The sequence below is a fragment of the Diceros bicornis genome, chromosome 30, assembly GCF_020826845.1.
Source record: "Diceros bicornis minor isolate mBicDic1 chromosome 30, mDicBic1.mat.cur, whole genome shotgun sequence".
Classification (NCBI taxonomy): Eukaryota; Metazoa; Chordata; class Mammalia; order Perissodactyla; family Rhinocerotidae; genus Diceros; species Diceros bicornis.
The window spans coordinates 12,145,620-12,161,969 of record NC_080769.1 but is presented as its reverse complement, the minus strand read 5'-3'; the positions used below and the strand labels follow the sequence as shown (position 1 = coordinate 12,161,969).

Here is a 16,350-nt window from a genome sequence, read left to right as displayed (position 1 = left end):
CTCATGTGGTAGTGGCCCCACTACTGGACAGCATGGTTAGACTGCTTCATTCTATGGCAACCAGTTCTAGCCCCCATCTTCCATGGATCCTGACTCAGTAGCTGATGTCTTAAGGCCTGGTCTCTACACTCCATTTCCATGGCCCCCAGCACCTCCATGTTTGCTGAGGTTGACACAAGCTCTTTTGAGTTTCTAAGCCAGGTACTCACTGGTTTAGCAAGAAGCCGTTTTTCAGGTGACAGCTCTATATTCCTAGGGCTCTCTGCCATAACAGCTAGGAACTAAGAGATTATGGCATGGAGACACTTTTACTTAAAGGACAGCAAAAGTCTGCAAAGTGATTAGGTCCTGAGTTGGAACTCACCTGAATGCTAAAACTTGACAGTCAGAAAAAGAACTCTTGATGCTGCTGTTTCGGAAGAGCCGGTTGAGCTGAAAGACAGGGCAACATTTCCTTGGTAAGAATCCCAGGTCCAGTGGCATCAGAGAGTTTTCAGCCACTGAGTGCACTTCCCCAGCTATTTATTCTTGTCTCGAAAACACTAGCCCAGGCATGTGTAGCAACGGACGTCTTGTTCCAGAGTTTGATTTGGCTGTGTGACCCTGGGCAGCTACTGAACCTTTCTGTGCCTGTTTCTTAATTTCTAAAATGGGAATAAGAACCTGTCTTTATGAATTGTTATGAAAAGTCATCCTCTGACTCCTAAGTGTCCAGAAGTCTGTCTCTACATGGGAACACAGTGGACACGCAACCCCAGGCTCACCGCATCCTCAATACTTCTCTTGTTCCACTGGTGTTTGGTGGTGCCTGGCTGGGCTATGTCCTGGGAATAGAGGAGGTTGGTGACAGTGAAATTCAGCTGGAAGTGCTGGGGGCTGGTACTGCTTGTTGGCTTGTCTGTTGGTAGATGCACCGATGGCTCCACTTCTAGAATAAAAGAAAGTATAAAAGTTCCCTATCTGGGGAAGGTTTTAACAAATGGGTCATTCCAGCCAGTCTACTTCTTCCTGGCAATGTGACCTGAGCTGGGGTTTTAAAGGTGGGCTACAGAAGACCCTCCAACCACCTGTCCGCCTTGAATCCATTCATCTATCTGTCCAACTCTCCACCAAGCACTATGAGAGTTCACCAGGATGGGGGAAGAGGAAACCGGGCCTCTCGGGGGCATCATTGGCAAGTGTAGTGCTGACCCCCCACTGGGCATCTGTCACACACCTTTGCTGACCTAAGTTCCTAATGGGTCTTCCTGCCTCTGATCTTCTTCCCCCTCCCAATTCATTCTCCACATAGCACCAGAGGATGAGCATTCTAAAGCAGAACTCTGAGTGTGTCATATTCCTCCACAAACCATACCAGTGCCCTAGAAAGTCCCTGCCCACATCTTTAGCTCCACCTCTCCCATGTCAAAGTGTATGCTCCAGCCACACCAAACTTCTTACAGCTTCCTCAAATACGCCATGATCCTTCTATCTGCTAGGTCACAGGCACATGTAGCGTGATTCCTCATCTCTTCCCCCTGGCTAGGTCCTGTTCTCCATCACATTTCCGTTTCTTCATCACTTCCTCCAGAAAACTTTCCAAGACAGGGCTGTGTGTCCCTCCTTGGGGTTCCCACAGGCTCTTGAATTTCCATTATAGCAATTATCACAATGTATCATCAGTGCCTATTTACTTTCATCAAGTAGTCGTTAAATGAAGGAATGAATCAATCAATCAATCAATGCATGAATCATGACTGGGGGCCTAAGAAGGAAACCCAGGATCCTTCACATTTTGAGTTGGAAAAATTGGCATGTAAAAAATAACCAGTTCCTTGGTTGCAATTGCTACATTTTCTCTTCCTGCCTCCTTTTGGATGACACACTGCCATCGGTCAAGATGAGCTTCCAGAAAGCCCCCTTTTCACTCTGGAGCCTCCATCCATTCCACTGCTACTCAGAAGCCTCATCCTTCTTCATACACCAATCTTTTCCAGCCATGAAGCTAGCCCCTTCATCTCACACCTGTCACATGTACGTCTTCCAGCTGGTAGGTGGCATCCAGCCAGTGGGATGAGGAGTTCAGGGTCTTGTCGAGAAAGACTTGCTCCACCACGCTAGGGTCCAGATTGGAGGAAAACTGTGCCTTGATGTTGACCAACATGGAATGCAACCTAGGGACAGAGACCACAGGAACTTAGCCAGCTCCCAACACCAGCAGTGTCTCCTGAAGTCCTCCTTTATACAGCCAGTGACCCAGGGGCAAGCAGTGGGGGGTTATCTGGCTGCCTCTTCCCCCAGGCTAGAGAAGAGACCCTGACCAAAAAGGGAAGGCTTCCAGGAGTTGAGAAAAGAAGCAATAACAGTAACAATAATGAACATCTATTGAGCACCTCTAAGAAGTGACTTACACATTCCCTCACCATCACTCTGGTGGAAGGTATTGTTATCATCATCCCCAAGTTAAAGAGGAAGGAACTGAAGTTTGGAAATATTCAAAGTCAGCGCTGTGTCCTATGATCCTCCTCCTCCCCACTGTAGACGTGCTAGTTCCTACACTCGTCCCTCAGAGGGGATCAAACACAACTGTGAACAGTTCTTGGGCTGTTCACCTCACTTCTCTGAGTCTCAGTTTTCCCATCAGTGCAATAGGGATTATCACTGTATCCACCTCATGGGGACAGTTGTGAGAACTGAATGAGATAATCATGCACGAAAGTGCTCAGCAGGGAGCCTGGCCATTGTCAATGTCACTATTGCAGAGCCACCAGCTGCCAGCTCAGCCAATGCTTCTAATCTCCTCAACTTACGTCAAGTTGGTGACCAGGCAGGAGTGGAATATGTCTCGTAGCTGGCTGCCACTGTAGAGCTTGGTGACCTAGAGCAAAGGGTAGGGAGAAGGGGTGAGATGGAGGTCTCCTGGGGCTGCAGGGGCCACTGGAGCTAGTCAAGGAACACAGGCCTTGAAGCAAAGTTCAAATCTGGGCTCTGCCCATAACTCACTGTTTGCCCTTAGGCACACAGCACCCCTTTCTGAGCCTCAATTTCCCCATCTGAGAAATGGGGAAGTCAGCTATTGCACCACCTCTGGAAACTGAGAGAACCCAGAGCATGTAGGGAAAGTGAAGTGTTGAAACAAGCACTTAATAGATGTACGTCAGATGGAGGAATAAGAGGGCCCCCAGGGCAAGGAGAGATGGGTGAGGGGAGAGACCCCACCTTGTCCTGGATGTCCCTCAGCAGGGCGGTGTACTCCGAGGATGTGGGCTCCGGGTTGCTGAGGTTCCAGTTGATGATGTGGAAAGTTAGCTGGTATTCTCTCTGGAGAGATAAACTCTGGGGTGCATAGCCTGGAGCCACCGAGAGGAAGAACAGACAAGAGGAGACTCTAAGCTCTTAGCACAGAAGCATGGTGGCCCAGGGGGCCCTGCCTAGTGTCAGAATCAGCCAGAATCAAGCCCACATGCTGGGGACTTCAGGGTCTCCAAATGGAAAATCACCCCAAAGAGGGGAGAACTGCAATTTTACAAGGATTCTCCTGAGCGAGCTTTTCTGCTTTTGCTGATGCAGTTTCAGCTTCCTGGAATGTTCTTCCACCCTCTTCTTTTCCTGGAAAACTCCTATTCATGCCTCAGGAGCCCAATGAGATGGAGCTCCAGGAGAGTAAGGCCTCATCTATCTTGTTCTTGCCGTGTCCCAGCATGTAGCACAGTTTAGGGAACATAAAATCCTTTTCCAGGAAGCCCTCCTTGACTTGTCCCTTCTCTGAACTCCCATGGCACCCTGTTAACAACAGTGTCTCTGCCTTTTTTGTGTCCCTAAATAATCTTTAGTTCACTTGATTGTGAGTTTTTCACAGACAAAACCTATATCTTCTAACTCCATACACAGCACATAGCTTGGGACAGAATGGTCATATATATGTGTTTGTTGAATGAATGAATGTGAGATGCAGTGGATTCCCAAATATGAGGGCCTAAGACACTCACCTGTCATTTGATCACTCATTTATTGGGTACCATTATGTACTGACATATTAAGAACAGAGGATACAGTGCCTCACTAGACAAACCCTAATGTCCCTAAAGTGGCAGAGCTCAGAGTGTGAGAGGGGAGTTGGATAATTAAACAGGTAATTGCAGTAAAGTGTGGTAAAGGTTGGTCTGGTGCCCGTCTAGGAACTGGGGGACCATGTACAGTGGAGTTTTTCACCCTCAGAACTACTGACATTTAGGGCTGTATAATTCTTGGTGGTGGGATCTCCTGTGCATTGGAGGACATTGGCAATGTACTTGGCCTGTATCCATTAGATGCCAGGAGTTTCCTCTCCCAGTTGTGACAATGAAAAATGTCTCTAGACATTGCCAAGTGTCTCCTGGGGACAGAATTGCCCTCAGGTGAGAAACTGACCTAGAGGAACCTCACCTAGAAGAAACCTTGTCCCAAGAGATCCCATGGGTCAGACATTTTGGTTTTGAATTTAATTTCATTACATTCCTTGATCAAAGAATTTCATGCTATTTACCTGAAATAACAGGAGAGACCCTCCCAATGGAGGTTTGGGAAGGGTGTACCCCCACCAAAACTTGGGTTGACTTGTTAAAGAGGAAATAAAATAGAACAGCGACAAGAAATGATCACTGTAAATCCAAGTTCACATGAACACTCACCACTGACGCAGAGGCTGCCCCTGACCAGGGTGTAGAGGCCCATCTGGGTGACACCGTGGGTCAGCTGGTACAGCTCCCAGTAAAGCTGCTCCCTGTCCAGCCCGTGGCCCACGGGGTCAGGGTGGTAGGTGCAGACAGTGTCCACGGTGGTGGCTGCCCCATCCTTCTCAGGTCTGGGGAGAGAGGGATGTGGGGACTCTAGAGAGAGGTCCTGAAACCTCTGGGGGTGGGGGCCAGAAGGAGGGAGGAGCAAATGGGAGATCAGTGGGAATACTGAAAAAGAGGTGGTGATCAAATGTTCAGGAAGGGTCTTACCTGAGGGAGACCAGCCTGCAACTCGAGTAGAAGGGGCCCAGGCTGCTCTTCTTCAGCAAGAACCCAAGCTGAGGAGGAAGGGGGAGGAGGATGAGCAGGAGGGACAGGGGTGGGGAAGGGGCTGGGTGGGATTTATCCCATCAGGAGCTGTTGGGACCAGGGTCTCACCAGGCTCTGCAGAACCCTCTCAGTGAAGTTGAACACAGTTGAGCTGTTGCTCATGTCTGTTGAATACTGGAGGTTGGAGACAGTGAAGTTGACTGTGAGGGTCTTCAGGTTGTGCCCCAAAGCTGCAAGAAGAGAGGGAGAGTGATGGCCATCACTGAGAGCTGGCCTGAGACCAGACCAGAGTCCTGCATTCATTATAATCTGTCGTCTTCTCTCCCGGTGGCACCACCACTCACCCGTGTGGTCACCCAAGTCAAAACCACTATATCTGCTCAGCTCCTCCTCCTCCCCAGTAACACCAATTCCACTTGCAGAATGGTCCTCACATACACTCCTTCTCTCTACTCCTGTCCTAGCTCAGGTCTTATCTTCCTTCACCCGGACCAACACCCCAGCAGGCTCACTAGATACCTTGTTTAAAGGACGTGCTCTACATTGAACACTAGAAGAATTTTTACAAAATGAAAATCTCACTAGGGCTACCACTGCTCTAGTACCACCTATGGCTCCCTATGCCCTTCAGCATTAAGTTCAAGCTTCTTGACCTGGCACTCAAGGCCCTTCCCAATGTGGCTGCTGTGGAACTTTCAGTCTCATTTTACCCATCTACTGCTAGTTAAGCTTTATGCTTCATGCAAACCACATTCCTCTCCATTGTCCCCACACACCTTGTTGTTTCTGGCCACTGAGACTTTGCTCATGGAATCCCCTCTGCCAGGAAATCTCTTCATCCTCTATTTGCCTGGATCCCTCCTACTCATTCTTAAAGACTCCATTCTGGTGAAACTTTCTCTAGCAAGCTCTTTCCCTCCAAATTATGCCAGGTGCCTCTCCCCAAAACCTCCCACATTGTGTTATAATGGTGTGTTAACTTCACAAGACTAGAGACTCTCTGACATCTGGCCTCAGACTGAATTTCTGGTATAATCTTTGTGATCAGCATGATTGCCCTAAAACCAGAATTTCATACCCTGGCTTCCCAGCTCCTGGGTTACAACTGGCTGGTGGAGGTGTGGGGCTGGAGAGCTTTTTTTGGGAAGGAAAAGGGGCATCCCAGATACCTGTGGTGGCTTCTGGTTGCACAGGTGATAATGAAGTAGGCAGGGACGTGGTGTCTGGCTCAGGAGCTGTGGAAAGGGCTGTCATGAGGGAGGGACAGAGTGGGAGGAGCCCCCAGGCTCACCTGGGCTCCAGCAGTGACGGCCCCAGGACCACCACTCACAGGTGAACCATAAATGAGAGTGAGGGGAGGGCTGACTGTGTGAGTAGAGGGATGAGCAAGACTGTGGATGAGATGAACCCAAGAGAGAGAGATGGGTGAACAAGAGAGAGACTGAACACGGAAGAGAGATGGACGGGCATAAAAATGGACAGAGAGATGGGATACCTGGATGGACAGAGGAAGAATGGACAAACGGAGGGTCAAAGAGAAAGAAAGAAAGAAGAATAAAGACAAGGAAGAGAAGTTGGAAAGATGAGAAGAAAGAGGATGGAAGGACAGAAGGAAGGAAGGACAAACAGGTGAACAGGCAGAAGGATGGTTGGATGGATGGGTGAATGGATGGATGGATGGATGGATGGATGGATGGATCAATGGATGGATAGAAGGATGAAAGGATGGATGGAATGAAGACATGAAGGAAGGAAGGAAGCAAAGACGGAAGGAAGGAAGGAAGGAAGGAAGGAAGGAAGGAAGGAAGGAAGGAAGGAAGGAAGGAAGGAAGGGGGGAGTCTGAGAGAAGAGATAACTGGGAGGATGGAAGAACGCATGGGTTAAAAGATGATGACTGGACCACTAGAAGAGTGAATGGGCAAATTAGGCCAAACCACTGAGTGGCCAACAGAGTTTGCAGCTTGACACTGAGTTGCCTTCTGCAGCCCCTGTAGGGGATTTTGTTTTCAGGAGGCACAGATTGCAAGGTCATTATCTGACCTCAACCCTTATCCCTGTAGGAATGCTTGTTCAAATTTCTTCTTCCAACCCAGAGGGGTGTGGAAAATTCAGAAAACCAGTACCATGACTGTAGGTTCAAACAGAGGCCAAGGACTCAGCATTCTTTCTCCCACTGACACTCAGGAGACAGGTCTGAGTTTCTGCAAGACTGATGGAGGTTAAAATGGGCACTGGATCAAAGATACGTACTTGTAGGAGGTTCATCTGGACCACATTCATTATAACCTGGAACCAAAAATTCACACATTAATTGGGGGGGGTGGCAAACAATCTCAGATGTCCTATGCCTTTGTCCATGTGGGGCTCCTGCCCAGATGCCTTTCCTTCTGTACCAGGTGAACATCTACCCATCTTCTAAGATCAGACTCAAATGTCATCCCCACTATAAAGACTTTCCTGATGTTCTGATTAGAAATGATGCTTCCCTGCCCACCTCTCCAGCATGCCCCCAACAAGAGGCTCTCTTCACAGTTATGTTCACACATTTATCCCTCCACATATCCATGCACCCCACCATTTGCTCCTCCACCCTCCCTCCAATCTATCCCTCCAATGAGTATTTATCGAGAGTTTGCAATGTTCCAGATTCCATTGCATTTGGGGAATAGAGCACTGAACAAAACAGATCGGCTACATTAGGACTGTTGTGCATGTAGCCGATCTCTGTCCCTGTGCCAGGCACAAGGCCTGGCTTATGGTAGCCATGCTTGGTCAATGCTGAATGAGTGAATAAAATGAAGCATGCACTTTGTGCAGTTCATAAGGGAAAATTCTAAACTGGCTTCTGCAATGGCCGATGAGAAGGGAACAGAGGTGAACTCAGAACTTCAAGACCCAGACTGTCCACACACCTCCTGTGGGTGTGGGTGGGTCCCTTTCCTTCTCTGTACCTCCGTCTCCCTCTTTGCTAAGATGGGTCATAAAGGACCAGGACGTCTCCCTCCCACCTGATGGGGCCATGGTGATGACAGTGTGAGTGGACAAACACCATTCCCAGGTTGGGGACAGAGAGGAAGGAAGCTGAGTTATTCCAATCAACCTCCCCATGGCCATGCTCTGCCTCTCAGAGCCCCAGATGAGATGTCCCTTCCCAGATTCTAGACTGATGTCCAGTGTGTCCGAAGCTTGGACCTCTTAGATGTTCAGAGAGCCTGCCTTCCTTCCTGGCCTAGGGGCCCCAACCAGGAGAGAAGCCCACCCCGGGTCAAGGGTGAGAAGAAAGCAATTGGGGGAGAGAGATGGGTTTTCAGTCCCTGGGTCCCCCCTAGTAAGACTCTTCTATGAATCAGTGTGTCAAGTGGAGCACAGCATTGGATGCTGACAACTGGGACTCATGCCCCGGCTCCACCACTCTTCAGCTACACCCACTTGGGAAAATTACTTAACCTTCCGATCCTCAGTTTCCTCATTGTTAAAATGGGTTTAATCAAGGACTAGCCTTACAGGTTGGCTGTGTGGGGTCAGTGTGGAGTCGAGATTCACACCTGAGTTTATCCCAAGTTTTCTCCTAGAGAACTGACTGGTAAATGGAGACCCTTCTGGGGTTAGGGGGTGGCCCCAGTGAGGTGGGCTGAGAATCACTCACCATTGAGGTAGAGGCTGTCCTTGTCCAGAGAATAGGGACCCAGCCGGGTGATGCCACGGGTCTGCCGGCTCAGCTCATGGAACACCTGTTTGGCAGGCAGACCCAGGCCGCTGGGGGGCTGCCGGTAGGTGCAGAGGACGTCCACCCCTGTCTTGGCGCCATTCTTCACCGACCTGGGGAAGGAGAGGTTGACCTTTGGGGGAACGCAGCCCACTCGGCACCTCTCCACCTGTGGGCACTGCATACCTCATATCATCTGACCCATTCGCAAGTTTCTCCACCTGGCCATACTCTCTGACCCCAGGATCTTTGAACATGCAGTGACTTCTGTCTGGAAGTCTCTCCCCTTTTCTCCTTACCTGGGTAATTTCCCACTCATCCTTCAGGTCTCAGCTTAGACACCTCCTCCTCCTCCTCTAAGAACCCTCCTGGGCTGGCTCAGGGACCTCTTCTGGTCCCCACAGTACCCTGTGCTTCCTCCATCACAGCCGTGGTCACCCTCTATGTGAGTATATATTATTTCTCCCTGTTCTCTCAAGATGCTGACCTCCATGAGGTCAGGGAATGGGACAGTCTAGTTCACTGTTGTCTTGTTGAACCCTCAGCCCCCAGTACATTGCTTGCTCCATGGAAAAAACAAAGTCCTGAGGAATGGATAAACAAAATAGGATACATACACACATGGAATATTATTCAGCCATACAAAGGAAGGAACTTCTGACACATGATACAACATGAATGAATCTTGAGGATATTATGCTCAGTGAAACTAGCCAGTCTCAAAATGACAAGTACTGTATGATTTCACTTAGATGAAGTACCCAGAGTAGTCAAGTTCATAGAAACAGAAAGTAGAATGGTGGTTGCCAAGATCTGAGGGTAGAGGGAACCGGGGAGTTGTCGTTTAATGGGTATAGAGTTTTAGTTTTGCAAGTGCTAGAGATTGGTTGCACAACAATGTGAATATACGTAACACTACTGGACTGTACACTTAAAAATGGTTCAGATGGTAAATTTTATGTTATGTGAATTTTTTTTTTGAGGAAGATTGGCCCTGAGCTAACATCTGTTGCCAATCTTCCTCTTTTTCTTTTTTCTCCCTAGAGCCCCAGTACATAGTTGTGTATCATAGTTGTAGAGCTGTAGCTCTTCTATGTGGGACACCGCCTCAGGATGGCCTGATGAGCGGTGAGTAGGTCCATGCCCAGGATCCGAACCCGTGAACCCCAGGTCGGTGAAGCAGAATGCATGAACTTAACCGCTATGCCACCAGGCTGGCCCTTGTTATGTGTCTTTTACCACAAGTTGTAAAAAAACAATTTCCTTAGAACAAAGAATCCTAAAGTTTATATGGCACAACAAATGATTCCGATTAGTGAAAGCAATCCTGAGAAGAAAGAACAAAGCTGGAGGCATCACAATCCCAGACTTCAAAATATACTATAAAGCTATAGTAATCAAAACAGCATGGTACTGATACTAAAACAGACACACAGATCAAAGACAGAATTGAAAGCCCAGAAATAAAACCACACATCTATTGACAGCTAATCTTCGACACAGGAGCCAAGAACATACAATGGAGAAAGGAAAGTCTCTTCAATAAATGGTGTTGGGAAAACTGGACAGCCACATGCAAAGGAATGAAAGTAGACCCTTATCTTACACCATATACAAAAATTAACTCAAAATGGATTAAAGACTTGAAGGTAAGACCTGAAACTATAAAACTCCTAGAAGAAAATATAGGCAGTACACTTTTTGACATCGGTCTTAGCAGCATCTTTTCGAATACAATGTCTACTCAGGCATGGGAAACAAAAGAGAAACAAATGGGATTACATCAGACTAAAGAGCTTCTGCAAGGCAAAGGAAACCAGGAACAAAATGAAAAGACAGCCCAGCAACTGGGAGAAAATATTTGCAAATCATATATCCAACAAGGGGTTAATCTCCAAAATATATAAAGAACGCATACAACTCAACAACAAAATACAAAACAACCCAATCAAAAATGGGCAGAGGATATGAACATTTTTCCAAAGAAGACATATAGATGGCCAACAGGCACATGAAAAGATCTTCAACATCATTAATCATTAGAGAAATGCAAATCAAAACTACAATGAGATATCACCTTCCACCTGTTGGAATGGCTATAGTTACCAAGAGAACAAATAACAAACGTTGGAGAGGATGTGGAGAAAAGGGAACCCTCATGAACTGCTGGTGGGAATGCAAATTGGTGCAGCCACTATGGAAAACAGTTATGGAGATTTATCAAAAAATTAAAAATAAAAATACCATTTGACCCAGTTATCCCACTACTGGGTATCTATCCAAGCAACTTGAAATCAACAACTGAAAGAGACTTATGCACCCCTATGTTCATTGCAGCACTATTCACAATAGCCAAGATGTGGAAGCAACCCAAGTGCCCATCAATGGATGAATGGATAAAGAAGATGTTGTATATATATATAATGGAATACTACTCAGCCATAAAAAAGACAAAATCATCCCATTTGCAAAAACATGGATGGACTTTGAGAATATTATTAAGCGAAACAAGTCAGACAGAGATAGACAAATACCACGTGATTTCACTTATATGTGGAAGATAAACAAACATATGGACAGAGAGAACAGATTAGTGGTTACAAGAGGGGAAGGGGTCTGGGGGTGGGCAAAAGTGGTAAAGGAGCACATATATATGGTGACAGATGAAAATTAGACTACTGGTGGTGACCACAGTGCAGTCTATACAGAAACTGATAAATAATAATGTACACCTGAAATTTCATAATGTTATAAATCATTATGAACTCAATAAAATAAAAAAAAAAGAAAGGATAAAAAAATCAATTTTCTCCAAGACTCTACACGGTATAAACCTTGCTGATGTCTCAAATCTCCTCTCCTCCCTCTCTCCCTTGCTCTCTCTCTGCTCTAGTCACACTGGCCTCCTTGCTGTTCATTGAACATGCCAAGCTCATTCCCACCTCAGGACCTTTGCACATGCTGTTCCTCCTACCTGGAACAGTTTTCATGGCTGAATCCTTCTCTCCAATTGGGACACAGCTCAGAAGTCACCTCCAAAGAGAGGCTACCCTGTCCCCTGGGTAAAGCTGCTTTCTCATCATTCTCTATTTCTTTATGCTCCACATTATGTTACCCCATTTGAAATCACTTTACTTAGATATTTTTTCTCCTTAGAATCTGTTTTCTCCACTAGATAAGGGCAGGAGTGGTGCCTGTCTTGTCACTGTGGTGACACCACCTGCCTCAGAGGAGCTGTACCATTGTCACCAGCTGAATGAGAACATGAATGGAGAAGTGTTTCATAAATACCAACAGAACACAACCTGACCCAGAGACGGGAGGGTAATTACCAGTGGGTGCAGAGTTTCTGCTCGGGGTGATAAAGAGTTTTGGAACTAGATAGTGGTGGTGGGTGCATAACATTGTGCCTGTAATTGATGGCACTGAATTGTACACATAAATATGGTTAAAATGGCTAATATTATATCTATATGTATTTTATCACAATTTCAAAAATTAATAATGTAATATAAAAAAAGAGATGCGGAAAAGGACCCTCCAAGAATAGCCTGCTGTAACCGGGGGCGGCCTGCACAGTTCAGAGTCTGTGTCCTCCAGTGGTGGCCATGGGGTGGGGTGTTCTCACCTTAGGGAGGTGACCTTGCAGCCTGTGTATCGGGGACCCAGGCTGCTCCTCTGGAACAATGGGCTGAGCTGGAGAGGAAGGAGAGAGTCAGCGGTGCTCAGAGATGGGCAAGAGCCGAGGATGGGTCACGGAGGTGGGAGGGGGAGGCAGGCCTCTCACCAGGTGCCGCATGAGGGTGTCTGTGATGTTGAACTTGAGGGAGCCGGGGCGACCCATGTCCGCCGAGTAGCGCAGGTTGTCGATGGTGAAGTTCACCGTGAATGGCTCCTCACCGCCCTCCCCAGCTATGATAAGTGCAGAGAGAGCTGAGGCTCGCAGGGAGGTCGGGGGGCCCAATATCCACCCCGGGATGGGGCTCAAAGGGTGCACATCCTCCTCCTATTGAGCCTGAGGGTCACTTGTTAATGGAGACAATCCAGCAGCGAGTATGGGCAGGCCTAATGATTTGGGGGGTTGAGATGGGCATTTCCACCCAGGTGCAGGAGGGGAGGGCTCTGTGGAAACACTGGTGGCTTTGTACTTTCCCCAGAGGAAAGGCTCCAACTTGCCACGCTGATGCAGAACTGATGACCCCAGATATTTTCATCTATACTCTCTGCTCTCCATCTCTTATCTCTTTGTATCTCTGTGCCTCAGTCTCTCTCTCTCACTCTCTATCTCTGTAGATAGACAGACATCTAAATCTATCTATATCTACATCCAAATCTAATCTGTATCTCCTGGATTGTTGGCTTCTTAAACCACTGCATAGAATGTTGGCATATCTGGTTGTAAGAATAGGAGATCTATCTATCTATCTATCTATCTATCTATCTATCTATCTATCTATCCATCAATCATCTATCACCTATCTCTCCTGCCCTTATAACCAGGTATGCCAATCTTCTGTGCAGTGGTTAAAAAAAGCCAACAATCCTAGTAGCTGTAACCAACATCTCCATACCTCGATTTACTTATTTATAAGATGAGATCATAGTAATTCCTACTTCAAAGGTTGTTATGAGGTCTAAACAAGTTAATTTTTATAAAAGGCTTCAGCACAGTGCTAGGCATGGAGTAAACACTATGTAAAGATTTATTATATAAAATAAATAAGCAAATGCTTTCTGATCACCTACTATTGAGAGGTTTTTAATGGATAAATATATGCTGGGTACTAGAATTACTCACATTAAACAAAGGAGGAAACCAAAGTACAGAAATTGTCACCTGCCTGGGGTCTCATGGCTAGAAGGAGGGAGAGTCTGGTTGGACCCCTGTCCTCCAACCCCTGGGTCCTTGCTTATGGCCTCCTCTGCTACACTCTTGCTCAGACTCATGCTTATGGTGCAGTGCTCAATAGTTGGGGTGACCTGTGTAGACCCCCAAAAAAGTAGAATAATTGATGCAAGTGAGACCAGAGGCCCTATGGCCAGAATCTAGTACAGATGAGTGATGCAGGGGCTAAATATTTAAGACAAAACTCTAGGAGAAAAGCTTCCCTCCCCTCTTCCCTCCCTCCCTCCCTTCTGTTTATCACTCCTTCCAAGCATCCGTTTCTCCTTCCTTCCATCTTTCCTTCATACACACATTTTTCTCTTCTTCTTCTCTCTATCCCTTCCCTCCTTTCTTCTATCATCTATCCATCCATCCATCCTTTCATCCATCCATCCTTTCGTCCATCCATCCATCCATCCATCCACCCACCCACCCACCCATCCATCCATCCATCCATCCATCGATCCATCCATCTGCTCATTCATCCCTATCCATCCATCCATCCATCCATCCATTCATTCATCAATTCACACATCAATCATTCCTTCCTAACTCACTCCTTTCCTTTCTTCCTTCTTCTCCTTCACACCTCCTTCTATGAAACCTTCTGTCCATCCTTCCTTCCATCCCCCTTTCTTCCATCTATCCATCTCTCCTGGCACCCTCTCTCCATCCTTTCCTTTCTTACGTCTATCCATCTACCATTCCTTCCTCCCATCCCTCTTTTCTTCCTTCCATCTGCTTCTCCATCTTCTCTCTCTACCTCTTCCCATTCATCTTTTCTTCTTTTCTTCCATCCATCCACCTTGCTTTCCCTCCATGTACATCGAGTTGTCTCTATAATGCTCCATGAACTATTCCAAGGACTGGACAGTGATAAACAAAACAGTCCATGGAGCTGACTTTAACTTAACTTGATCCTATCATTTGGGAAAAGACAGTTGTGATTGGACTTCAGGAGCCCAGAACCCTGCTGTGGTTGGAAGGAGTGAGAGAGGATGCTTTGATGCAAAAGACCAGTGATAGACCCAAGGATAGTTTGAGAGGGTTGAAAAAACACACCGCCTAATGCAAGGGCAATTAATTCTTGAAAACCTACAAGGTTCTCATTACAGGGTTGGCTGGGGATGCAAAGGGAGTTTGGACCATGAACTTGAACATAATGGGTGTGCACCAAAAATCAGCATGACTTTTGGAATAAATTAACTGACAATGAAAAGCGTGGAGAGTGGTACCATGAGTTTTGGAGTGATAGGAATTCCGTGTTCTATTGTTTATTTGCTGTGTGGCTTGGCAGCCTCTCTGAGCCTGAGCTTCCTCATCTGTGAAATGGAGCTAAGTCACATGGTCATAGTGAGAATTAAAGGATGGAGTGTATGTGTTTTGGGATGGATTGTGTCCCCCTTAAAAGTTATACATTGAGGTCCTCATCCCTAGTACCTCAGAATGTGAGTGTGTTTGGACATATGGCCTTTAAAGAGGTAATTAAGTTAGAATGAGCCTGTTGGCGTGGGGACTAATCCAATCTGACTGATGTCCTTATGAGAAGAGGATGTTAGGACACACGGGGAGACACCAGGAATGGTGCAGAGGGACAACCACATGAAGGGGCCACAAGAGGATGGTCATCTGCAAGCCAAGGAGAGAGGCCTCAGGAGAAATCAGCCCTGCCTGCAGCTTGATCTTGGACACCAGCCCCCAGACTGCGAGAAAATAAATGTCTGTTGTTTGAGCCACGTAGTACATGGTATTTTGTTGCGACAGCCCTAGCAAACTAACACAGTGTGTAACTTAGCACGGCACCTGGAAGGTGGTCAGTTTCAATAAATGTTCATTGAAAATCCAACAACAGCTGGTGCAACACTGACGTGGAGAACCTCTCAAAACAACAAGCAGAGATATGAATAAAGGGGAAGAAAGGAGGACCAAGGGCAGGGCTTTGGGAGAATTATAGTGAAAACCACGTGGGGTCAGGATGTGGTGGAGAACATGTCTGTGTCTAAGGCTTTCTCACCCTGGGCTGGGACTCTCCACCAGAACCCGGGAGAGAGAGAAGGGATGAGTTAGGGAACCTTCCAGAGTTTCCCTCAACAAAGACAGGGGGTGAAGGAGAACAAGTGCTCCCCAACCCCAAAGTGCAGAGGGGACCCAGGAAATCAGGGCCAGGAGTACTCACTGGTGGTAGTTGGGGCCACGGCTCCATAGGTGTAACCTGTGGAGAGAAGGCAAGAGGAGCTGAGCAAGAGCTGGGGTGAACATAAGGATTAAGATACAAGAAGGATTTAGGGACCTTTGTGGGAAAAGCAGAGGGGAAGAGGCAGTGGAGGGATGTTCAGGGAGGAGGCAATGAGGTGGTAGGTGGCTGGACCCAGTGATCACCCTGAGATGAGAAGACTGAACCCAGACCAGAAGGAGACAGAGATGGATCACAGCTCACTTCAGAGAAATGGAGGCAACACAAATCTCTGACTGGGAGAGAGACCATGATTGCAGGCCCTCACCATTGACGTAGAGGCTGTCCCCGTCCAGGGTGAAGGAGCCCAGCTGGGTTACGCCATGGGTCTCATGGCTCAGCTCCCAGTAGAGTCGCTCTCTGTCCAGCCCAGGGCCCTCAGGGTCAGAGTGGTAGGAACAGATGATGTCCATTCCAGTGGCTGCTCCACCCTTCTCAAGCCTGGGGAAGAAGGATATGGGGATGTGGAATACCGAGCAGGGGTCCTTCTGGGTGTGGAAA

At 47.3% G+C, this 16,350-nt stretch overlaps 1 protein-coding gene across 1 annotated transcript in view; it reads right to left on the bottom strand.

Annotated features, from left to right (window-relative positions):
• LOC131394231 (mucin-16-like) overlaps positions 1–16,350 on the bottom strand; it is an 88,783-nt gene that overhangs the window by 5,015 nt on the left and 67,418 nt on the right. Inside the window, exons 46-60 of the mRNA XM_058525449.1 lie at positions 16,118–16,290; positions 15,793–15,828; positions 12,519–12,643; positions 12,360–12,427; positions 8,672–8,844; positions 7,276–7,311; positions 6,194–6,259; positions 5,133–5,254; positions 4,965–5,032; positions 4,650–4,822; positions 3,199–3,329; positions 2,790–2,857; positions 2,005–2,153; positions 765–928; positions 365–432 (exon numbers count right to left, since the gene is read on the bottom strand). Of these exons, the coding sequence (XP_058381432.1) occupies positions 365–432; positions 765–928; positions 2,005–2,153; positions 2,790–2,857; positions 3,199–3,329; positions 4,650–4,822; positions 4,965–5,032; positions 5,133–5,254; positions 6,194–6,259; positions 7,276–7,311; positions 8,672–8,844; positions 12,360–12,427; positions 12,519–12,643; positions 15,793–15,828; positions 16,118–16,290 (1,620 nt within the window). The remainder of the gene's footprint in view (positions 1–364; positions 433–764; positions 929–2,004; positions 2,154–2,789; positions 2,858–3,198; positions 3,330–4,649; positions 4,823–4,964; positions 5,033–5,132; positions 5,255–6,193; positions 6,260–7,275; positions 7,312–8,671; positions 8,845–12,359; positions 12,428–12,518; positions 12,644–15,792; positions 15,829–16,117; positions 16,291–16,350) is intronic.